This window comes from Schistosoma mansoni, chromosome 2, assembly GCF_000237925.1.
Source record: "Schistosoma mansoni strain Puerto Rico chromosome 2, complete genome".
Classification (NCBI taxonomy): domain Eukaryota; kingdom Metazoa; phylum Platyhelminthes; class Trematoda; order Strigeidida; family Schistosomatidae; genus Schistosoma; species Schistosoma mansoni.
Genome location: NC_031496.1, coordinates 13203114 through 13229899, shown reverse-complemented (window position 1 = coordinate 13229899; position 26786 = coordinate 13203114). Strand labels below are relative to the sequence as shown.

Below are 26786 nucleotides of genomic sequence, written 5' to 3'. Positions count from 1 at the left end.
AGAATAAAAATACATACAAATCGTGGACACTTTTGGTGGTTCTTTAGTTGGTGTAAATTGGTTGTCACGGGAAAAATCCTTTGATGTATTCAGTTTGTTCTACAGCTATAGTACTGTTGCTGCTTTGTTATGATACATGTTTTTCAACCTCGTTTCAGGTTTTTTGGGAAACAGGACGTAGTTATTAAAGAAAAAATGACATGTAAAAGCTTGGAAACCAAATGGCAGCATTGCCCAATTACTGCTTTATCCCATATTTCAAAAAGTTTGTTGGTTGTAGGCTCCGCGAACTTATTGAGCATATACAACGTACACAAAAAATCAGTTCTGTGTAAATATTTGTTGAGGCGTTTCGTCATAATACATAACATAGAGACAATGCCAGGTACTTTCTAATTTGAACTAGTCTCAACACCAACATTTCACCATAGATTCCAAACGTAACAGTCACCTCTTGTGCGTTTTCGGAAATAGATTTGTCACTGTCCTCGAATTCGATCTGTTATCTTCCGATTTATCACTTATATTTGAAGATTATCATTGTGACAATACTGTGTACTGTAAAATTAATTCGAATGAATTATCACTTTACGTACAAACTCTTACCAGTCATGGTTTGTTCAAAGTTATCAAATTGTCATGGAATTTTGATGAAAATAATGACAACGTTGATGTCACTTCTGTTAACCTTAAAACAAGTGCTTGGTGAGTGGTCATAAATTTCTTGGGACTATTCTTATGTTAATATTAGTTACACAGGTCATATACTTCAGTTTTCATCTCCAGCCTCTTCATTACTGTCTCCACCAGTTGATAAAACTATAGTATTTTGTGGATCTACTTTTGGAAATATTCACATCTTTAAAATTCCAAACGATAATGTTACACAATCTACGGCTCCGAGCTTAAGTCTGTGCGCTCAAAAGGTAAGGTGCATGGTGTATACTCGATTATTGTACAGTGAAGTTCCCAAAGCTTCGTTGAATCTCACGATTCTGTCACTAATAAAAAGGGTGTGATATTTTCTCTTGATTTATGTTGTTTAGGCAGTGAACAGTCATCGTCTAAAAAGTCATTCCGTCTGGTCTCATGTGCTGAAGATCGTAGCATCGCTATCTGGTCGACTCCAGCCGATTCGAACGGAGGTGTGAAGGATTTCAGCTTTTGGGAATTAGTGTACAATTTAAAGGCAGGCAGCATTTTCGACGTTAGTGTAATATTTGAGTCTAGGATATGGTGTGTTCGTGTCGGTGATTGGGGAGTAGTAGCCACTGGCGAAGTAAGTATTCGCAATCCTGTATAATATTTTAAATGATTTGTTCTATTTAATTTCGAGTCATACACTACTCGATTACTAAACAACTTTTAAAATATGGCTTATTTGTGTTTTACAATGATCGCACTTCTTTGCTCCATGAGTTTTCGTAAAAATTGAAATAGCTCGTCTTCAATAGCTAAATAACTTGCTTACTGTTGATGATAGAATGCTATTTTTAATTTTGGAAAGCCGTGATTCCAAACCATTGGTGCACATGGGCTCCAGAATCCTGAAGGAACAAATGGCATATATACCTATTGCTGGTCACTGGCTACCATGGGACTGCATCCCCTTAAGTCGTTCCACTGCCCTGTGGATTAGACCTTTAGGTCAAGGGTTCTGGGTACGGTCCCCTAAGAAAACCACCTGTTTCGGTCTGGGCACCCGGTCAGTATCATAAGCCATACACAAATCAAATGACGATTACTGGAAATATTTGGACTCATTATATTATTATGCATAAGATGCTTCTGACTTCTAGTTTTTGCGAACTTATGAATAGAATGAAAGAAAGGTATTGAATCCTCTATCTAGTTAATAGGTATCATGAAATACTCTACAATAGTCTAAATATCACTTAAAAACGTACATATAACTTACTGATTTTACAGTTTCATGCATATATTTTTTGGGTATCTTTTAACGTTAATATTCGTGATTTTAGGATATGATTCATTCCATGGGTCTACATACAGAGTTGTTACGTCCTAACACCACTGCACACAGACAACCTTAAGCAACCAATACGCAACAAGAACGAGAGGGCTGATAATCCATGCTTGACGGTTGAGCCAATGCTAACTAGTCTCAAATGAAAAGAGACATAAGACCAATGATCACCAGTTCAACATTGTTGTTATATTTCAGAAGTTCATTTGTATACACAGAAGACCAGACCAAATAACACTATAAGACAAAATACAACAATTATACATAATCAAGCCAAAAGTCGGTTGTGAATAGAGGAGACTGAATAATAAAACTGACAACGGATAAAGAGTAGTAAACCATACGCCGGTAGTTAATGAGTGAATCAAAAGCTTATGACAAAAGGAATATTATATATATATATATATATATATATATATATATAATAGTCCACAACTTAGTTCTGAAAGTTAGGATTTCTTTAATCTTCGTTTGGATATAACACTAGATACTTAGTTTGAGTAATTTCGTTGACTTTACTGCATGTATACTGTTGTGATGCTACCATCAAAGCATTGAATGCTGCTAAACATGTGAGGTCATTCTTGATAACCTATTAAATCGAGTCTTTTTTAAATTGTAGTTTGCTTGCATCATGTATACTAAACACGAATATAAATGTCGAATAAGATTCGGTATTCATATTTTCCTTTCTGTGTATTATAGTTAACTCTTAGTTTACATTCTGCGCTTATGATTTTAGCTATCGAAGTGCTAGAATTCCATTTTCGTTGCGTTTCTAATTCCATTCATATTTCTGTTGTACGTTTACTTCCTTGCATACTTTGAAGTAGTCAGAATTTGTATAAATCAGTTACTTACGTTTACAATCAATATTTTTGGGACTGGCCTTTTATATACTTAGCATGTTCTCAAAATATCTCAGTGGTTGTTTACTAAATGGTTAATATAATCCCAAAGAATATTTCTTATTCACTTGGTATTGTGTACTTGAATTTTCACATTGATGTTTAGGACTGCTATTGATTAGTCTCTTATTGGCATATGTGCATACTGTGCGTATTGCTCTAATGCAAAAGTATTATAAGCAAAGGTGGATAATGGCTAGTTTTTAGACTGTTTTGTAACGGCTTTTAACTTGTTCAGTTTTCGCTCATACGTTTGAGGTTTAAATCTGCATCTACGTAGTATAAACTTTGTAATAAAGTCTTTGTACAGTTATTTTCATAAGTTACTAGGTGAAATATATGTGATTTCCGTTTGGAACGATATAGTCGATCGTGATACAGTTGTTTATATGATCGGTTTTTTTTATTTATTCCCAACCATTTTATGTAGTATTCTGAATTTAAAAAGAATCAGTGTACTCTTTTTAGGATTGTCGTGTTGTTTATTATCAATGGAACAAAATATCGCACCCTACTGTCTTCCGAAATATTCATCGTGGACAAAATGTTTGGTGTTGTAGCGTTTGGAGCGAAAATACAGCGAACTCTGAGTCTGTCTTATTGGTAAATTGTTACATTGATGTGATGTGCTTTTTGTGGCTTCATATTAATGCGTGCGTAAAAGTTTGCTTATATTTTTTATTCTTAATTGTACCATACACTAGAATGTACAACTTCTTCAAGTTCAAAATGTAGCCACAATGGAGTTTTAAAAAATCTTGTTCATTGATTTCTGAATTTCTCTTTAGAGTTTGACCATTTATTTACAAGGTCGAAACGTACTGCATCTATTTTTTTTGTCAATTAGATAGCTTTGTTTGTTCTCAAACAAAAAGTGTAGTTTAGTGCCATGAACACATACTTCGTTACCCAGTCTTAAAATTCCAATTACTTTTTAGTTTTTAAAGATGCATATATTTCATTAGCCAGACGATGTCGTAATTTTTATAATTTAATAGGTTTAGCTTTTGTGAATTTAAGGGTGAAGCTTTTTTATGCATATTCATATGTTCTGATATGTTGTAGTGCTATGATTTATTATTAGTCACTTTATGATTAAATCTTTAGAAAAGTTTTTGGTTTCTTCACTACATTGAACATTACAATTAATTCTCCTGAATTAGTCCGGTCCTCTTATTTTTTTCTTCAGGCAACTGGTGGGAATGATGGTGCCATATGTATTCGTGAGCTTAAAAACTATCGTAATAATTGTGATGAATCTGAATGTATAATATTACCATGCCATGCACTTACTATGAATAACACTAAAGAGTCGATGATGAATTCACATGAAAAGAAGATAATGTCTCCGTGTTCCCAGCAGGTAATGCTGTTTTGTACGGCAATGCACTACTGATTCACGTATTCTTGTTTAAGAAACAATTTATATAGAACAATAGGGGTTTAAATGTGTCTATCTTTTTCTTCTAGTTTTTAATAGGCTTTATAACATATTTTCCATATTATTGCTGAATTGTGATATATTTACGAACAGCATTGTGCTTCAGAGGTTCAGACTCATTCCATATAGTGTAATCTGGGCAACAAAGTTAGTATTAGTATCCTTATACGGGTATGTGCTCATTGTAACTTATAACAGTATTAAACATGTAAATTGTTATCTGTGTATTTAATATTAAGCAATCTTAGATTGAATTCGGCGATTACTATGTTCCTCAAATTCGGTCCAGTTTAAAATATGCCTTCTTAATCATCGACCAGACACTGTTCGAATAAAAATGCTTCAATGTGTAGGAAGGTTTACCGAAATCGAATCTTAATGTACGGAGATCATGGATATATATACATATAATTTGTTCATCTAATCCCTGCAACGATGTATGAGCTGTGGCCTTAGCTGGGTGTATAGTCCAACTAATTTGATAGAATACACATTCCCATAACCCTACGTAGAGTTGAACTCAGTACTATGATTAATGGACTTAACATATTTCTTTTATCCTACTTCTTTTCTAGAAGAATACTCTCATTTTACAAACTATTCTAATCTTTAAGGATATGTAGAACTTTTCCATCAGAAATTTTACAGAGCAGGCATAAAAAGCTTATTCCATAAAACTGAACCAGTACAATAGTAATGGAAGCTATTGGGTCATTTCCTCACTTTTACTGATAAGGCGTGGCAACTAAGTTTTTTGTCTGTACAGACAAGGTAAAACTAGGAAAAACTATAGTGCTACATAATTTAGGGTTGTGGGTCTTACACAACCAAATCCAATCGATTTGAGAATTTGAACTGATTCATATATGCACGCCAGGTTCTACGTTGCTGATCACTAACTTATTGTACTGCCAAAATACATCAAGTAGGTTCATGGTTTGTTTCTGTCGACATTTGTTTTTCTAGATCTCTATCAACTTCAAAGAAAAAGACTTTGCACGTGTTCTATTTTTTGGTTCATGTGGTCGTCTGTTCTACTTAACAAATTTGGGGTGGGTTACCAATGAGTTTTCATTTTTTGATTATCTGAATGGAGTAACTTATTGGTTGTGTGCAAGAGAAACACTTCAGTTTCACTTGCAGTTACCATAGAATGCCATAGTTTTATTAGTTTTGAGAAATAAAGGTGGTGCTACTCACAGCCACCCCTTTCATAGTTTTCCTTTGCTTAAATTTGATTCGTATTTTAGAAACTTATTTTCATGCTAGGTGTATGGAAGAAGTCGACAGGAAGCCATTAACGTACGTTTCAGTACAGGTTGACATTTATCAGCAAGGTATATTTTATACAATCCAAAGGAAATTGGGCACGATTTAAGAAAGGAAGAACAAGAACAGAGGAAGTCAAGGCTTAAACGGAATACATAGAAGCAAACAAGAAAGTGAACAAGAACATTAGGGCTGACTAGTAGAAATACGTGGAAGACCTAGCAACGACAGAGGAAGATGCTGAAAGAAAAGGAAATATGAAACAACTTTATGATACAGCGAAGAAACTGTCAGAGAAATATAGTAAACCCGAGAGACCAGTCAAGGACAAAGTAGGCAAAACAATAATCGAAGCAGCATCTAAAGACCTTCCTATAGATTATAGCAGCTCTCTTACAATCAATTTCGATTATGGTTAATTTTGGTTAAGCGCTTCTATTAACTCACTTAACAGACAATGTTATTTGAACAGTAAGAAGTCTCATATTTCTTTGTACCATTATGATCACTGGCATATCTGTCTAAACATGTACGCTTGATCAGATGACAACCTACGCACGTATCTCTCTCTAGCTGAAATGTTAATCGCTTAAATATTGCTCGATGAGTTATTCTCTCCCCCATGTATGTATATACTCGAATTCTATTGTTAGCCTTTGCCTTGTCTAGCTGCGCCTTGATTCTATTGGACTATAAATTTACCTCTGTATTCGCTCGCACACACACACACATTCGCGTTTCTGCTCCAAATTCGCTCGATGCGCTTATAAGTTTGTTATCTGTCCTGTCCGTTATTAAAAACTGTAATCTCTGCTTCTTATTGCCTTCTGATTTGAAACACCCTTGGGATTTATATAACGGTTATCAAGTTGATTGATTAACGAAGCTAAGCCACTTCAAGATGTTACTCCCACGATCGAAGTAATAAGTATGGCCATCAGACAAATCAAGAGTTGGAAAGCAGCAGGATCAGACAATATACCAACCGAAGCACTAAAGTCAGGCATAAAAGTAATTGCAAACATGCTCGACGTTCTATTTAGGAAGATTTGGAGAAAAAAACTTCTACCGACAGATTGGAAAGAAGGATATCTCAGGATACCAAAGAAAAGAGATCTGAGTAAGTGTAAGAACTATAGAGACAATAATAAAAACAATAGCGGGACGGATTTGCATGCATAGAGCATACTATTCTTTCTGAACTTAGCACAGCGATAGCGTCGTGCACTTTCCAATCGCCCTTGACAGATCAGGCAACCGGAAAGTCACGAGAACGCCACAAGAGCATACGACGGGCTATTTGTGATTTTCGTTTACTCCCTTTCTGTTTTTGTTTACTGTTAACATTAAAATATACATTTTAGGGGTTTTGAAGAATATTACGTAGTTTTTAACACCGCAACCATTACCATTGAAAATTGTTGATACTGTTCCACAGTAAACATGTAATCCTGTGAATAATTAGACCCATATCTATTGATGAACAATTTCACTTTTAACTAAGTCAGTTTTTTCGGTAAGATCAACCACCTACATCTGTGCTCATCATTATGTTTAACATATCCAAACGTCCTAACTTTTCATTAGGATTTGTAATTATTACCATTTTACTTTATTTTTTTTATTTATTTAAACACATAAATATTGGTACAAAGGGGCACCAGATATATATGCGCCACACAAATCTCATTTGATTTGTATGAGGACTGTGATACTGACCGGGTGTCCGAACCAAAACAGGTGGTTTTCTTAGGGGGCCACACCTCGAGCCTTTGACCTAGGGGCCTGGTCCACAAGGAAGTGGAGCATCGTAAGGAGATGCAATCCCATGGTAGCCGGTGACCAACGATTGGTTCATACTCCATTTGTTTCTTTAGGATCCTGGAGCCTATGTGCACCATTGGTTTGGGATCAGGGTTTTCCAACTCTCCTAGATGAACTATCCGTATCCACCAACCAGGCTAAAGCGCCGAACATTCGCTTTTCGTCCTGTCAATTTCGTAAACAGAAGTAATGCCACGAGAAGGCAGTGAGTAGGACTTCCCTGTTAGAGGCTATATACGCGTGTCCATGTGAGAGCATTTCGAGAGGGAGAGCTGACTCTCCCCACTCTCGGCAGTACCAGGACATCATTTCCAAAATGATATATTTGGAGAGACTTTAATTTAGCCTCATTTAAACAACTAATTATGAAGTAATATGTAGCCTTTTCTTCGTTATGCAAACTATATGTGATGTTTTTCTGCATTTTCTTATTTCGATATACTATATGTTCAAATAGTTGGAATCATCTTAGGATTATTTGATACTTTTCACAGGCTTATCTATACATATTTCTATTTAACTGACCCAATCGTTCGAAAAGTATATCCTAAGATTCATCGAATTTTTGAAGATGCAAATGCTGTACTAAAGTTTGGAGAATTTCCGGCAAAACCTAATGGCTCTGCGGTCTCGTTTTTAGGCGGCTACTTGACGTGTTGTACAAGTCCGGATCGATCCTACGTGATAATCTGGAATATATCTGGCTATCTTTTACTGGTCAAGTTACTTGAAGGTAAGTATTGCTTTTCGGTTATGTGATATGCCGTACGAATACCCCCCAATCTTATCGTGTTACTTTATGGCGCCTTGATAATCTGTATTTTCAAATGATAATCGCAATGAATTTTGATGATTATGAGTACATTTTGAATAATTGGCTTATTCTCAAGCTTAGAACCTTGGAATTATACTTTAATAACATCTATAAACCTCGTAAAACAATTTTAGTGTAAATCGCTTGTGCAAAAACCTTCATTTTGTTTGGGAGTCACATTTTCCATCCAAAAAACATCGACCTTTGTTTTCTTGTCTTAACGTTTCAGCAACAAATGAGACGAACTAGTTTGAAAGTGAACAACTGTTCGAAATATTTAAACAATAGGAATATGTATGACCTTAATATTTTAGGAGGAATCAAACGATCTTTGAGTTAGTGATTATTTTCTGAAAAGTTGAGAGCGATTGGAATTTCTTCCATAAAAGAAGTTGAATAGACGCTAGTAGTTGACATCACTTCCAATGAAAATTATTAATAGGACCCTCACACAATTTCAAATGAAATACCTCATAGGAAAGTCATATAGTTGTTTGACCTTCCTTTAAATTCAGGCACTCAAAGAACAAAGCTCCATCAAAATACATTTGAGCTACAAATCTCCACCGTTTTGAATTCAAACACATAGAAAAAATGTCTCAGTGCCTGTTAGGGTCTGAGGAATAAGTTATTTTGGAGGGTGGTATGTTCACGTTTAATATCCGATGAGTAGTGAATAGCTAATTAAAGATCCTCACAAAAACTTGGATCATGATTGATTTTCACTTTCTTTCCGTAGCTTAGATTGGGTATCAGTTGACTATGAATTTTGAAACTTAAAAATAGGATTTTATTTAGAGTCAAGTAGTCAATGTTCTCATCTTCCCCGTTACTAATCAGTTATTGTGATCAGTCTAAATATATTAAGGATAGGTTCTTCCCAGAATTACTTCTGTAAAGAAGCTTTTGTCTTCGACATTAAGTTATTTGTGGATTTACGTCTATAAAAGGGCATCATTCCCAACATTTTACATTTATCCTTTTGAAAAGTGCTAAAACGCACTTCATTGACCCTATCAGTGGAAGTTTACTGGAAGTTCACCAGAATAACATTGTCTGAACACTTTACATACGGATCAACAATTTTAAGTGGTAAACTACCATAGCTTTACATCTTAAATTATGTTTAAATTTCACACCGCTATAAACATTCTTTATTTTTAATATTTCTTAAAATATCATACCTACGTCAGTTGTATTCCTTAAAGCTTGGTCTTACTTGGGATACCATTGATAACCAGGGAGCACTAAACATCCGTTTCTCCCTAGTCCTGCTTCGGTTTGGGCGCCGTCGGCCAGTATTCCAGCCCTCACACATATCGAATAATTTGTATGGCGCATATGTATTCGGTGCCTCCTTGTATCAATTCTTATGTGTTTAAATAATGTCATATCTTGTGGTCGAGTGAATGACTAGTTGATGTATGACGCGATAAGACCGCCAATCAGGGAGCAGCGAATTATCGATTGGAACAGTGACACGAAGCCGTACGAGCAGTCTAGAGTACGTATCGGCCCTGCGATCTGCTTAGCCCAGCCAGTTAAGTCCAAAACACCAATAACAGCCTCAGTGGTATGAATCATTATTTACAAACACACTGGGTTTTTATACAAACCAAAGTAATCAATAAACTGATTATAACTCAAGAATCGTATGATAATAAATCAAGGTCAAAATAAAGCTAATGATAAGAGAAATACGAATATGAATAGTTCAGTTACGTAATAATTGTACAATAGGAAATAGGCATATTACATTGATCCATAAATAGACCTAAAAGTTACCATTCGTAATTCACCGGGGGATATAACAAATAAATAAATAAATAAATTCTTTCTAATATGAAACTCTTCACCAGTGCGCTCCCATGGCTCGACCTAGGAACGAACCCTGGCCCATCATATCTCGTGGCAAATACATAACGACCACACTTTCATTGAATAAGTTGTATATAATTTTCTCCCATAATTTTTTCGTTTCTTTTCATTGCGAAAACAGATTCACCTTTTATGGAATGGTTAGATATCGTTAATATAAACGATAAAATCATGAAAATCATATGGATCAGTTCATCATATATAATAATTGGACTAACAAACGGTGATTCTGTAAGTTTGTGTTTATTTCCTTTAAAATATCTTCACTTTCCATTGTAAATAATATTCGGTGAAAAAGCAATTACCATTTTCTCCATACTTTCATGTTTTAACTAATCAAATTGATTGATTTACTACAATAAGTACATTATATATGTATTAGTGAATTGTTGAATAGATATGTTGTGAACGAGAACCATACACTGAATACTACATTTGCAAATCTCTTGTTAATTGTCTTTCACATTCTGTTTGATTCTCCCAGTTCACAGTTCCTTTCTATTCCCCTTTTCTATTCTCTTCAACTCTATCTTCTTAACCTGCTGTTACCAGGTTTTTCACTTCCGATTGATGTTACATACTATTTATATCGACAGACATAAGTAGCATACACCAATAAACATAATAAATTACTTAGTGACTTTAGATTTATCACTATATTTGAAATTTAGTTTTAAATATTTTAATGATTATCGTAACCCAACTTCCAGAGAAGGTGAAATTTTAATTTTGCAGTGGGTGTAAACAATCCCAGTTGGTTGTTATAAAAATTCAACCCTTTTTTTATGTGTGTAAGGATCCATTTGTTGAATTCAATTTTCTATTTCTCTTTGTCAAGGTGTGAAGGAGAAAGAAATTGATGATTAGGATATGTATTGGGAGTCAGTGTATATGTTAAGATACAAAAAATGGCGCATATGTTGGAGGCGATATTCAACTATTTCGTATGAAATTTTTAATCTACTTAAATTTTAGAGAAAATGTTAGTGATGTTACGTCCACCTCAAAATCCGTGTGTTTAGTGAGTATGTGCTGGCTTTAAGGCCGACCTCTTAACAGTCCTTTCCGTTTATAAGAAGGCAATATCTCTAGAGATGATGATCATCTATGGGAAACACGTTTAGCACCTCATAAAAGTATAGTTAACAGTACAATTTCGCTATCGATCATTAGATTCGTTGCTTTAGTTTTATCACTCTCTAACTGGTCTGCTTCGAATAGTAGGTTCTCAAGAAACATTTGTTCCAGCCAATATACTTTGATTTGGTCATCATAACAGGCAGGGTCATCAGCCATGCAAATAAAGTGTGACTTAGGGTTGTTAGTCACCCCAAAATAAGATTTTTGGTATATGGATATTTTGCTGTTTATTGCACTTCTTCATCATTTTTACTACATGAAAACTTAAGTCAAAAATGTCTCTACCCCACGTTTTAAACTTATCCAGTTTCATAATCTAATTTGCTTTTTTAACCTAGTACCTGTCGTCTAACTTCTGCACTACTCACTTAGTTGTTTCACCATACTCGAAGAATGCTTTAAAGATATCACATACTAATAACTTTCGAATGCTTCGTACTTTTAAAGGCCACATTTTACGATCATATAGTAAAATAAAACAGATTTCTACCCACTATATTTGACCTGTAATAGATAGACGAAAGTTTGCAAAAACCATGGTAGATTTTCGAGTCGAAGCCGAGACTTTATCTACCACCAACCTATCAGGGTTGGTGAGACTTCTCAGATAAGTGAATGCAATCAGTGCATTCTACTACCTCACCCATTATGATCGAACTAGGGGTTAAACTAGATCAGATTTATTGTTCATTCACCGGGGAATTACTCACAGTTTTTTAAAGGTAAAATAGACATAATATATCATTTCTTATTTTATTCATTTTAATCATTTACATTGTTGATTTATCTTATTGTACGAGAGCTATGGATAATATGATTAAACAATGATAAGTAGGATTCCATACTATTTATTATGAAATTAATAACAAGTTAAAGAAGTTTCTAAATACATTTTTAAATAATTTTCTGCTTTACATCAAGCAATACCTAGCTGACTAATTGTAGTCTTTTTTTTCGCTATTACTAATGAGTAACTTAATTGTGTCTATAAAAGTTTTTTTTTTGGAATTCAATTCATGAAGTTAATTTGTCCCGTGTTGTTTTATTTTTCCCCTTATTTTAAAGTTAATTATACCTTTATTAATAGTTGAAAATACTCTTTCATTTGGTAAAATATTCACTATTCTTAAAGGATCAAATAGTTTAAAAAATATGAAATGGTTAAATACAGCATCTGAACTCATTCCTGTTCATTTTAATAACATTGAAATGAATGATGAACAAATTCTTGTGACTGGTACTCGTGATGGTGGAATTTATTCTTACGTTGTAAATGTAAGTGTGCTTTTTTATTGATTTTACCAATATGTAAATAAACTTAATATCAAAATATTTGTTAAAGTAGCAGTCAATCGTAATTAACATAGAATCTGACCAAATAAATGTAGATTACCTCCAATATCCATATCAAGTCAGTGTGATTAAATAGATACTATAAGAATCACAATAGTTCTAGTATCTCTGATATTAAAAGGACCCAAGATTTAGAATATAGTTAGAGAAAGAATGATAAACTATTTATGAAAGAATATTGTAATTCAAGTCCCAGAGAATTATAAAGGGGTGAATGATTCTGTTAAAGTATCTAATATACCATTGTGATGTGCGCTTTTTATGTGGACAGATATAAGTGATATGTAGCAGGAATAGGAGTTGGGATGCTTGTCAGCAGAAGATTGAATTAAAGAGAATAAGAAGGAAAACGGAGAACAATCGGAATAACAACGATTGGAAGAATAATAGAGTGTATAAAAAGGACAACTAAAGGAAGATGTGCAAATGATGTACCTAATGTATGCTTTTCACATTTTACAAAGGCACTGTGTAATTTTGCGTTAAACAATAAATTGACTTACCGTACTGGAGTTTCTGTTCACTACAGCACCAGAGATTGAGCAGTTTAGCCTCTGAATGTAACGACGAGATTAGTGGAAACAATTACAACAACTAGTCATTGGTGCAAATTGTAATTCATTAACCTAATAGATGAAAACTTCGAAATTAAACTATCCAACTCAAAGAGTTTAACACCACAAAAATGCATGAAACTCTTCATCGTAGACATTAGTAAAGTGACAGATACTAACTTTTTTATCGTCATTATAAATTTTGCCTGGTGTTCTAGCGTAAGAAAAATGTACTTCTGACGTTGAAACGTGATTTCTATTAGATTTAAACATTCCCATGTAAAATCTTTATTAAAATTATCCTTTTCGACTATCAAACATCACTTGTATTCATTAATAACCGTGTACACTAGGCAAGGTACTCAGTTCAACTTATGTAATTCTACAAAACGTAGAATATAATTGTGGTAACTTAATATGCTTTATTGATACTTCTCCATGTATAGTAAGACGTCAATCGCTATTTTCCATTAGCTTGGAATAAACATTCCACAAAACACTGAGTGGCATGAGTTTGAATAATATGAAGAGTGCGTCATTCCCCTCAAGATAATAGATATACCTCCCCTACGAGTGCAAACTTATGCAAAGCCTAGTTCTTGGACGTCTGGGTGATCACTTTTAATCAAGTAACATTGAAGCAATACACCATATTGTCGAGTCATCCAAACTAGCGGCCACAATACAGCTGGGCTGATAAAATTTTTTCAGCACTAGGGATTTGACAGTATGATGTTGTTTGCTACTAAGTGAACACAGGATAAAGATGATCCAGACTTCCTTAACTAGCCTAGTTCATAGAGGCTTTCTTTATCACTTACAAACTTCTTAAGTTTGAGTTTCTACAAATATCTTTGTTAATTATATTTATTCTGTGGAAAAATATATATGGACATTTTCATATATACTTACTTACTGCCTGTTACTTCCAATGGAGCATTGACCGCCGACCAGCATTCTCCAACCCAATCTGTCCTGGGCCTTCCTTTCTAGTTCTATCCAATTGTTGTTCATTCTTCTCATGCCTGTCTCCATTTCTCGGCGTAATGTGTTCTTTGGTCTTCCTCTTCTCCTTTGACTTTGAGGATTCCATGTGAGGGCTTACCTTGTGACGCAGTTGGGTGCTTTCCTCAATGTGTGTCCTATCCACTTTCAGCGATTCTTCCTGATTTGTCCCTCCGCTGGAATCTGGTTTATTCTCTCCTACAGTAGGTTGTTGCTGATAGTGTCTGGCGAAAGGATCCAAAGTATTTTGCTTACATATATAGAAATACTGTATTTTAGAAGTACTTTTGTTACATACTCATACGTTCATTCCAGTAACCCTTATGTTTTGATTTCATCTACACTTTTGTTTCATTTCGCTCATGATTATTACCATTTAATCAATAAATAAGTATTTTCTCATCTCTCTTTTGTTTATCCAGTTTTTAATTGAAGATACTAAAGTGTATTCACCCGTATGGTTTTTGAAATCATGTCATCAATCTGGTGGGTGTACATCGATGCTTGTGATAAAAGGACAGTCAGATTGTCATCTATTATCGTGTGGTCGAACATACGGTGATGTTAAATACTGGTCCATCCAATCAAATGGTTCATTAAATCTTTTGGCAACAATCTTAAGATCTGATCATTTAACATGGATTGAGAAATTGTATCTGTCAATTGATAATCGAATTTATGCTTTAGGGTTTCAATCTGTAAGGATATTATTAGTTTCTGTTGTTTTGTTATGTAAATACTTAAAAGTTTATCCCTTTTACAGTTTGCTCTTTAATATAACTGATTAAAATCTCTGTATTAAGACGGTTTAATTTACGACTTCACCATAGAATTACGTTTTACACTCTTAGGTACTAAATTACTGGCTTCTATCAAATTTATATATATTACCTATGAATGAATACTAAGATCTGGTTAATTAGCGAAGATACATAACTTAAAAAAACCAAGTCAAAGTAGGTATCATTACCAAGGTTTGACTTGATAACTTCGAATAAATTGAGCATTGGGTAGATTGTCTATTCTAGTCTGGTTTGGTTAATATTATTATTGGTTGGTAACTTAATCTAGGAACATTCAATTATTGAAATTCATCTATATAATTGCTAATTTAGTACGGTTATATTCATGTATTCATAGAATAAACATTCAACATTTTGTTAGGTTATACTTTATTTGTCAATCCATCTCATTACAGACTCAAATCTTCACTTTGTTTCTGTTCATCACGTTGAACTCGTGTTCACTTACAGTTAACCGGTGCTCGGTACAGACGAATCCGAATAGGGCTACCACTTTTTCTGACTTAGAGCTTCTTAACATTGTATCAATTTAATTTATAAATAATGTTAGACTTATTTTGTTTTACCCTTGTTTTTTTGAGCTTGTACAACAATTACACTTATAGCGTCCACGATTGGATCAAACGCCATCAAAATCCTGCACTTGTGTCACAAGTATTCTTTATCTCATTAAAAACGCTTATTTATCTTTTGGTAATTAACTCATTAAAAGCACTTCGTCTATGCTTTCTCTCGTATTTATATTTTATAATACAGAAGTACTTCAAAGCTATCTCACTAAATCACAAGTGTTTACAAGCAGCTAACCAATTGGATTGGTCGTTTACCTGTCCAGTACGTCAGGACGGTTGTTTCATTGTCGATTGTGGTGGTGGTAATCATTACTGGGATTGGTTTTTGCCCAGTGATACTATAAAAACAAATAAACTGGGTAATTGTGAAAATGACACTTATAGTTACAATGCTGGCATTGTTGTTGATAATAGTGAGTCTATCGAAATGGAGAGCAGTTCATCGTATCCTGTCTTTGCAAGTATCAATAAAGGCAAAGTTGTAATTCAGTCAGACCCGCATAATTGTATATTATCAAATAATTGTAATTTCGAACCTATTTATTTAAATGTAAGTTTGTTATTATGTGTTTTCACGTTTACACTTGTACTCTGAACAAAGAATTTGTTTTTTAAGCTTCTTTCCGTATTAAATGGTTTACCCAAAATTGGTTCTGTTCATATGACATTCCTTGAACAGGGTTAGAAATTGTTCCGCTGATGTCAGTAACCGATAGATTTATTTTCTAATCTAATTCACTAATCATACAAATTATAGGTAATTTTGATACATTTTGATAGTTTTCGGGACTCCATGGTTCTTTTTAACAGTATATATAATTCGACTTCCAACCAATAGATTGCGGATTTCAACTTCACCCTTCGTTATTCAGTCTTGGAAGCTGCGTTATATCGCTAAATCTGACATAAATAGTGTAGCTAAAAGGTGACAATATTAACCTGTACTTGGTAAATCACCTACAATCGTAGAAATGTACTGAAACTAAGCTTAAAGTATAGCTTCATTGGTTTTTCATCCCTTCGGGTTTCGGTATTTTCTGGATTATAAAAGTTTAGATCTCAGTTTACCTGAAAGTCAATACTCTGTGATTTTACAATTCAGAATTAATAGTTTATATACTTCGTCTCTCAACCATTATGTTGGAAATTCAAATTCAACTGTACTTACTTTAATCTAAACACTCAAATAGTCTCCTGAATCTTTTTACAGTAAATATTCTTGGAAGTTTATTAGTAAGCCTATATTTAAGCTTTATCGAAGAAACGACTAGCACTGGTTTTTTTTCATAACCTTAATAAAGTGGCTACTGCTTGCTATCATCACTTGTTTACATTTTTCTAATTGTCTTATGTTCTCAAAAACCTTTTAAAAATGTATTTCAGTCATCTCTTCATGGTCAAACAATTAACACTTGTTTATTACTCAATAAAGATGACATATTTGGTGTTCAGAATTATCCTAAAGGTTAGTTTTATTCTATACTTTAAAAAATATATTGTTTTAAATACAAGTCGTTTGATGTGTCTTACAATCTCTTGACGTAGTCTTGAATTACAGTTGACAAATCAGGAACCTGCAGTTTGTTACATGAGTTATTACTTATTATCATGCGGCAGAAATTTGTAGCGTCACCAATCAGTCGTGGATTTAAGCTCATCTTCAATTACAGATGTTTAATCAACCCAATAATTTCATATGATATGTATGACTTATAACCTAACAGATGAATCTGTACATACTTGCTGAGTTACAGTTGCAATCTTTATTCAGTAATTAGCATACTACGCTGAACCACCGTTTTTTATGGATTATAGTTATAATACGCTGTGTTCGAAGTGATTAAGACAGATTTTTATACGAATGAGTTGTGTCCTACCGGATATCAGTTTCGGATACAGTACAAATGCTTCAATATACGATTTCAATCGAATAAATCTGTTTTATGTTGAGACTGAATAGCCTCACTGTTACGAGTCGGTTGTTTTTGTTATAGAATATTAACCAGTGTCTCTTATAAACATAATAAAGAATGAATTGGAGTATAAATGTTCACTGAATAATAGAGGAGTTTTCTCATAAATGTGGACTCATTATTGTTCCTATGTTTCTTTAAATTAGTTGATTTTTTCTCCAACTTCCTGTAACTTGTATGGCTCTAACAGTATTTTACCGTATACAAATGTAGTTACGTAGGAGGAAAAAGATGAAAATAAATTCCTTACTTTCAAATTTGCCTACTTCCTAAGTAGTATTATTGTCTGTTTTTAAAATTTCTTCACAGAGATTATGATTATTGTTGGCTTGCTGTCTTGTGATGCGTTTATCAAGTTGTACGTTTCCGAATAATCATTGTTTTTTTAAAATTACTTTAAGTTTTCAACCAGTGACTTTTCTAATTCCTTCCGCTAATCAATAATTTGTATATCACTTTTCTTCCCACAAAATGTAACATTCAAATTGTTTTACCCTGACAGTACATTAGTATGGCTACTTGTTATAACTTCAAGAAAATTGAATCCTTACTACATGCTATAATTGAACAAGAACTGATCTGACTTGATACAAAGGGGAAGGCAAGACTGCAGATAAGCATTTACCATACACCTTAAATAAATCAAAAACTGTACCGAAGTCACACTGCGTTATACATCATTTAATTATCTGATCAATGGTCAAATTAGAATATATATTGGACCAGCCAGTGCTTCACATAAATTAATAAGTAACCTAATCCATATACACTATTTACAGTATCACTAAGTTAAGCTGACTCAATTAACAATTATAACTAAATTACTGACTTATATGTTTTCTCTTTAACACAAATGATACAAAATCTCCGTTTGGTAATATGTTTATATTTGGTTGTTGTTTTTGTACGTTAAGGTAATTCAAATGATCAACAAATTGAATTATATTGTTTCGCTGGAGGAGAAGATACTTTGATATCGAGTTGGAAGATATCGTTACCAATGATGAGCACTGATCCATGTATAAATGGTAGATAAATAATTCTCTGTCGACCTCTTTTTCATTCACATTACTTTTTTACTCAAATAATTAAATAATACTTTCATCATATTAGGCGAGGTAACCTAGTGATGATAAATTATCATACGTTATATTGTAGTTCACTTTTTTCCTAGTAAATATTGATTTTTCTCTGATATCACAACAAGGTTATAATGCTTTGTTTTATATCTCTTGTTATCTCACAATAATACGTTATGTAATGTTAATATTGAGTGGTCACTTTCAAGTCATAATTATAGTGGGAGGGCTGTAGACATTACTTGATTTTTCAAATTGCAATGTATACGGACACTTGTCAGATGTGAAATATAATATACTCAACCTCATAACGTTATCTATTGAAACCATGACGTCACAATGTTGATTATCAAGGCTTGGAGCTTCTACTCTCACCATTATTGTCTATTCATATTTGTCCAAGTCAACTCTTTAGTGGTGTAAATAGATACAATGGAAATGTTTACTACTTCAACTTGGTATATTTTATATTTGCTAGTGATAGAATAGTCATTTATGATTGATTAGAGATTTTTCAGTTGATCACCGGAATCAGTTTGGTTACTGTACTCAAATGATAAGTGATTATTGATGTAAACCCTCCAATGAACAGATTATGAAGGTCAAATTAACTGATTATAAGAGAGCGCTTTTTCCTATTAACAGAATACTATGTCTATAAATGAAAGTTTTCATACAAAAAATGAACATTAATAAAATGTCGTTTAAAACGTAAATAACTTTACGATACGAGTTTTATAAGTCACTCACACTTAATGCCCATCGTATCAGTGTCAACATGATGGTAAATAGAGAGCAGTCAAGGAAACAAATGGTATCAGAGTTAGTAAAAAGCAACTGTAGAATTTGGCAGACAAAACAGGTTAATTGTATACGATTTATTTAGAATAAGACCAATGATTAATGTAGCTAATGATCACTTAAGTAATCAGCAGTAACTCCAAGTCGGTGTAACTTAAATGATGGTGATAATCTTTATTTTGCATCTTTATAAACATAAAATGTTAAACTTAAATAATGTTTCCTTTCATTTTTTAGTACTTTTATATAGTCAACTAAAACGACATCTTTTAACGTCACATCGTTTCTTTTTGTTATGTTATTTCCGACACAGAACCGATTTCCAGTTTCCCACAACATCATCGTGGTCATATATCAAGTGTTCGTTGCGTAAATACACCTTATATCCTTATTCATAATATAAATTCAAACCAAGAAACTGTTTCTAAACGCTACGTACTGAGTGCTGGTGGTCGTGGGCAGATTTGTTTGTGGCGTTTAGTATCATCGAATGAACCTGCATTAGTAGCAGGCTTCTTAGGTTCCAAGAAAATTCGACATAATGAATACTATCGAGTTGATAATGTTTCTGATGATCACGATACTATTAAACAGGATAATGGTAGTGATCATGATGATGATTTGAAAACTGCTAAACTTGAAAATGTGATTGTATCAAGTGACATACGTGTAATGGCTTTAGATTGTGTCCAAGTTCCTAGACAAGAAGATCAATTAGATGATAATATACTAGTTATTGCAGGCTGTTCAGATGGATATGTACGGTAAGTGATTTAATGTTTTTCTCTTCTGGTTTTGACACACACTCTGACCAATGGATACACGAGCTACGGTTATAAAAACTTCATTCTACAACGTTTACGGTAAACCAATCTTAATTTCTGTCAAAGTACTCCACATTTTTTACAATACGCTTAGTACAGCACCATTTTTGTGATTTAAAATATTCTGGAATGTTTTCAGCATAACAGGAGGTTGACAGTCACACTGACCTTGTATTATCTTTGCAGAATGACTAGCTTTACTGAAACTCTTGACCTACATGAAAATAGCCGTTTTATTCAACGTGTTTTCTCTGCAAATAGCCTTTGATATTTCATGAAAGCTTTTACCAAGTTTCGATACAGTAAAAGTAAATTGTTGATTGAGTTTTCAAGTTTGTATAGTTGACTATAGTTTGAAAGATTTTCAGCAATACTATTAGAGCATAGATAAAGAGGAGATTCTTTACGTGCTGACAGCTAATACTCTACCCTAATCACTATTTCTACGAGCAGAACTATATACTGTTACTAGTAAGTAATAACTCTTGCTCTGCTAAGCCATTTGAAAGTTGAGTTTTTCTAATTCCATATTTGTAAAAGCTATCAGAAATGATCCGTAATTATGAGTATACTAGGATTCTTTCAAACCACTAGCATATAACTCTGACTACCGATATGATTTTTTCATTCCGACATATTTTAAAATAAAAGGCATCCAAAGTTTGTTAACATGACGTCAGGCACTTAACGCAATTAGTCCCTCAGTTGTCAAATATCTGTTTGATATCGTATAATATGCAGTTATTTACAGTTATATTGTCGTCACAAAAATCAATAATCGCTGTACCGTAAACATTCTAGATTTCTTGTTAAAAAACACATTTTGGTTACATTGTATAAAACTCCCATCCAAACTACTTCTTTTGTGTTATTATTTTCCTCAGCTTGATTCATGTTCAACCATCATCTGGAAATAATACGGAATATCCGAAATTCTCAGAAATCGAAAGAATCAATCCAACGATATTACCAACTAACAAATCAGACAATTACATCAGTTGTTGTTTAGATTTAAAACTTTTGCAAATCAATTCCTGTCAGATTTCTTTTGCTATTTCGAATTCTCGTGGGGAATTACATGGATGGATTATACCATGGTGTCCTGTGAGAGGTTCTGGTTTTGCTGATAACAACCAATGTACCAGTGAACCATATATTCATCACCAAGACAACGATATTGATGGAATATTTGGTCTTCGTCTAGATTCTGCCTATCATTGGATGTTGAACTGTCAACCAATTCCACCGTTTCATATACAAAACCAATTGGCTTTTAATTGTATAACTTCGCCGATAATAGAGGTTACTTTATCTGACACTAACACAATCTCAACGATTATTGTGGTTGGTGGGGATGATGGTAGTATTCGTATTGCACAGGTTCCCTTGAATATCCGTCATTCGTCAAAGTCTGATGTAACATATCCTCAGTGGTCCGCTTCGTGTGTAAGACATTTCAGTAGTGTTGTGAAAATTGCTACATGTCCTAATTTAGAATTGACGAACGAGTTTTTATATTATTTCCTAAGTTTGGCTTCAGATCAACGATTAATTCTTTGGTGTCTAAATAAAATTTCATCCTGTGATTTCCAGTTAAATCCAATGAAATATTTTCTATTATGCGGTTTAGGTGAGCCTCATAGTTTATCTGTAACCAGTATAAATAATCAATCTATATGTACAAAAGAGAATAAAAACAAATGTTTTGTACTTGTTGTTGGTGCTGGTGCTCAGTTGATTCAAGTTTTTTAAAACAAAATTTTCAAAAAATAGTGTACATGAAGTTATTATTTTGTGCATTATATATTTTCATAAATTTTGGATTTTTTTTGTTCTGTCGTTTCACAGTTCGCTTTTTATTTCTTCAGTGTTGTTGTTTCTGTGGGTTATTTTTCTCGCATATCTTATGTAGGGACTTCATGAAATCATGAAGTAGTAAATGCCGTGGTACGGTTCAGGGTGGAGAAAGTCCGTTCTCCCTCTCGAAATACTCTCAAATGACCTCGCGTATGCAGCCACTTTCAAGGAAGTTCTGAACACCCCCTTCGTGAGAAGGGGGTGTTTTTACAAAATTCAGGGGACGAAAAGCTGATTTCCGATGCTTTAATTGGGTTGGTGGATATGGAGAACCTACCTAGGGAGTTGGAAAACGTTGACTCCAAACCAATGGTGCACTTGAACTCCAGGGTCGTGAAGGAATAGATGGTGTATGAATCTATTGTTGATCTCCGTTCACATGGGACTGCATCTCCTAATGTTGCTTCGCTGTCTTGTGGATTAGACCTCTGGATGAAAGGCTTGGGAAGTGGGCCATAAGGAAACCTTATGCTCCGGTTTGAGCGATCGGGGAGTATTCCAGCTCTTATACAAATCGAATGTCAAAGTGCGACGCATATGTATTTGGTGCCTCCTTGTATCAATGCATATGTGTTTCAATAACGTAAAATAAGTCACGTTCATACTATATCAGTTGGTCGTTTTAATAAATAAATTGATAAATGTTCACTTGGTGCTTGTTAAGATTTTAAATTAAATTTAACTTGAATTACTAGAGTAATGTGACCATTTTAAGTCAGTCTCAACTTGTATACAATGATGGTTTAGCTTCATGGCAGTGTCTTTTGCTTTTGCTTCCAACATTACAGCTGTAAAATACATTGATCGAGCCTCCAGATTTGTAACGTATACTGTTACTAACACGTTATCTTCACGTATTAACTGAGTTTACGAACTGAGTAACATGAATTGGATTTAAACTATTTGCTAATATTTTTATAATTGTTGTATTATACACTATGATTGCGTACAGGATTTATACATTCACTGAAGTTAACGTTTAATATCCCGAAATCGAATTTCGTGAGTTTTTTTCTAGCACTAGGTATCATCATGGAAATAAAAATAATCGTTTGAAATTTTGTAGGCTTGGAAACATAGTCTTCAGGTGTTAGTTGCGATGTTAGTGACACAGTCAAAATGATAATATGTAGTATAGTAAGCAATTAAAAAAGTAAAGTTTTAGAACCAACTATAAAAAGGGAAGAAAAAGTAGGCTGAATTATATGCACATGTGAGCTATTACTGAAAATGAATTTTCGATGATAAATAAATCAAAAGATCTAATAAGTGGGATACGCAAGAATTGAAAATTTTACTATTTTAATTTAAAGTGAGGGTTTCAGAATATATATAAATAGAGTTGGTTGATGGCCAGTAGTAGAATCCAGGAAGTGCATTTTGTCGTGTTTTGGACTGGTCAGGTTGATGTACCTGGATCCCAGAGTTTATGTTTACTCCGGAACTTGAACTCGGTGCCGTTCGCTCCAAATGATATCGGGTTATCATCATAGGTTGCATATATCCCCAAAGAGACTGGTCAGTCGCAATCCTAAACATCAATAGAAAGATTCAGACAACCAATACAAATAGATTTATGTATAAAGGTAAATGTTTATGATAATAAACTCAATTTAGGAAGTCCATAGCACTCATTACAATAGATAGCTAATTATATCTCATATTTAATGATACTAAGCACTGTGGTCAAATAGGTTAAAAATACCTAAAGAATACCTCAAGAAAACTGCAAACATGGTTAGTTTTATAGTGGGCTGATATTACTACATGCGAACCTTTTTCTGAAATTGTAAATAATATAACTGTCATCAACGTTTGATCCTTCAAATGATATGTACTAAAAGTGTAGTGCTCACGCTTTTTTCAAATTGTTAAGTGACTGAATATACAGTTTCTAAGTTTGTTAAGTTGATGACCGATTGGATGAAGTGTTTACATTTTCTATTATTGTTATTTTCATTAGGCGAACCAGATGAGGTAATAGATGTCATTAACGCTTCAAATCTCTATATTCTTAATGGATTGCGTACTTTGTGCCTATGTATGTGGTTCGGTATTCAAATATGTTAAATATTTTTAAATTTGATCGTTAGGACTCCTAACAGAATTTATCGAAATGATGAGACAGGTATAAGAAATTGAATTGAAGTCCCCATATTTAATGTTTTTTGTTTCCTTTAGATATCTCTAAACATCATAAAAATGGGTAAACAAAAAATATGTTCTTTTTCTGGTGGGGGAGGGAGGGAGGTAAAGGGATTTTATCACAATTACACTAGATGTTTTACTTAACGTTTTCGTGTGAAAAACATCAGATGTGTCAGTTTTGTCATTTGTAACATGTTACTTAAATAAAGGGAAATAATGAGAACATTTTGTTTGTTATTTTCTTGAAATTATGCTGATTCATTTCGTTATATGTTCACGTACATATATATGAGTTTAAGTATCTGGATTAGCTGATGCTACTATATTTGTTCGTAAACCTTTTATGTTTGTGATACATAATTGACAATATAAAGTAGGTTACTGTAAATATACTACTTTTTTTTGTTTCTCTGTAATATGTCAATGTAATATAGCAAGTCGTTAAATAGTTTCTAAGAAAGTAAATATTTATTCAGTCATTAAGTGATAAGATATAACAAATTTCTTCTGACTAAAAATTCATTTAAGTGAGATATTATTGGGATTAAATATTAATTAGTCAATATCGTTTATCGTTATTTATTCTCGGTTATGTAACAGTTCTCTTTCATTAAAAGTATTTTACTCGGAAGATTAAATGCGAACGCGCTATCCACTGAGCTACTGAGTCCAAACAGTTCTTTTAACGAGTATGAATGTAGTATTCATGGTCTATAATCTCCTATTGTTAGTATTTGAAACTTCATTTGATCGATATCTTTTTATGCAACAACAGTTAAATCCCAGTACATCCAACTGACGAGTCCCAACGAAGACGAAGCCTGCGTCATGGATGCCATTATTCAAACAAGTAATACTAAGTGAATTTAAACTTCACCCCATTGCACAGGCAAGTGGCCATCAGGAATCAGTTGCTGGGTTGACAACGCAATTGTGTTTGAAGCGAAAGGTACTGGGTTTGAGTGCAAGAGTGAACATCAACGGTGAGATGCAGGTACATCCAGCTGACGAGTCTCAAATAGGACGAAACGCGCGTCCTAGGTTCCAATGCTATCCACTATCCATCTTTGCTTACTGATCAGTAACAGTTTTGAATTTTAGCAATGGAAAATTAAAAGTTATTACTAAATAGTGCATTGTTTGGTGGTTCATTAGCTTCTAATATTTGTTTACACATCTACAATTTTTCACTTCTATACTTCATTCTGTTGAGAATTTGTTTTTGCTATTTAGTTTATGGGTGCGTTTTGTATTTAAAATTGCAGCTAATATGTCGTTTCATTGAATAATAACCAGAATCAATCAGGAACTTAGTAGAATCGGTGCAAACACTCATCAACCCAATGTGCTACTCTTTAAATAATTACAAATAGAAAAAACTGACATTATAACAGCCTAAGCAATCGTAATGGGGTTATCAGTCATGACAAACATTAACGGATGGGAGCTGTTGCAACTTGATAAGCTGGTTCTACGGTAATTGCTAAATACAGACGTATGAGATTATTATATACAAAAGAAATATATTGCGAATTTGACCTCATGGCAACTGAAAAATAGCACTTTAACGACAAGACTGAAATTTAATAAACAAGGTTGTGACTCTTCGATTTTGGCGCCAAGTTTGTCCATCCATATGGCTTATTTATATATTGACAATATAGCTAATGTCACATTGCAATGAAAACCTTAACTTCTAGTCCGGATTCCTCACACTAATTTATAACCCTATTTAGTCCCTAGTAAATGGTTGAATTTTTCAAGGACCACTTCAGTATCACTTGAAGTTCATCCATTAATTCTGATTTCACCTATTTCAAAAATGACCCATAGCAAAGGATTTTAGAAAGTAGATGGCAGTTGAGAAAGGACTTGATATTTAACGAAGATAAACAGAACTTCCAGATTCTCTGCCAAGCTATTTTAGGTTTATATCACCTAACGTTACCGAATAAATATTTCATTGGTTTCTTCTAGTAGTTAATTTAAATGTTTTTTGTATCTAGGTTTCATGAAGCGAAAATAAATTTATACGATTATTGTTATTATTGTTTAGTAAGATGTTATTTTTGTCTTCTTTTATCAATTAGGAGTTACATAATTCAAGATCAGCTGATCAGCTACAGCTTCATTAGGCTTTGTTTATTTTCACATGAATTCTAGAAATATAACTTGCGTTCAATTTTGCATGTTTTGTATTAACCTAAAATAAAATTTTTCATATGAAATTCAAAATTACAGTTAAGTAATAAATGCTTACAATACTGAGATTAAAAAGGCAAGTTGAGTGAAGAAATATTCTTTTACAATTAGTCCTTTATCAGGGCTCTACAATAATATGTTTGCTTTACAAGTGAGTGGAAGTTTAACTAGCTATTTCGTGGTTGCACGTCAAAGTGAATTGACCATATCTAGGACTGGATGAAGTGATAAACCAGTTTTATGTACCTTCAGTAGGTCATAAAGTCTAGGTGTCGCCGTACCCATGGGTCTAATTCGCTCAATGGGACCACCATTAGTTCCAACCCTAGTTGATCACTTTCTGGCAAAATTGGA

The 26786-nt window shown here is 33.5% G+C and overlaps 1 protein-coding gene across 1 annotated transcript; it reads left to right on the top strand.

Moving 5' to 3' along the window:
• Positions 1-22038, top strand: Smp_148220 (hypothetical protein). The gene is made up of 14 exons (XM_018795746.1): positions 1-385; positions 432-705; positions 752-926; positions 1013-1279; positions 4085-4258; positions 5303-5388; positions 7924-8146; positions 12327-12536; positions 14596-14871; positions 15733-16098; positions 16932-17013; positions 18436-18549; positions 19715-20165; positions 21110-22038. The coding sequence occupies exons 1-14, from the start codon at positions 130-132 to the stop codon at positions 21975-21977; spliced, it is 3822 nt and encodes a 1273-aa protein (XP_018650027.1). The 5' UTR covers positions 1-129; the 3' UTR covers positions 21978-22038.
• Positions 22039-26786: the final 4748 nt, after the last annotated feature.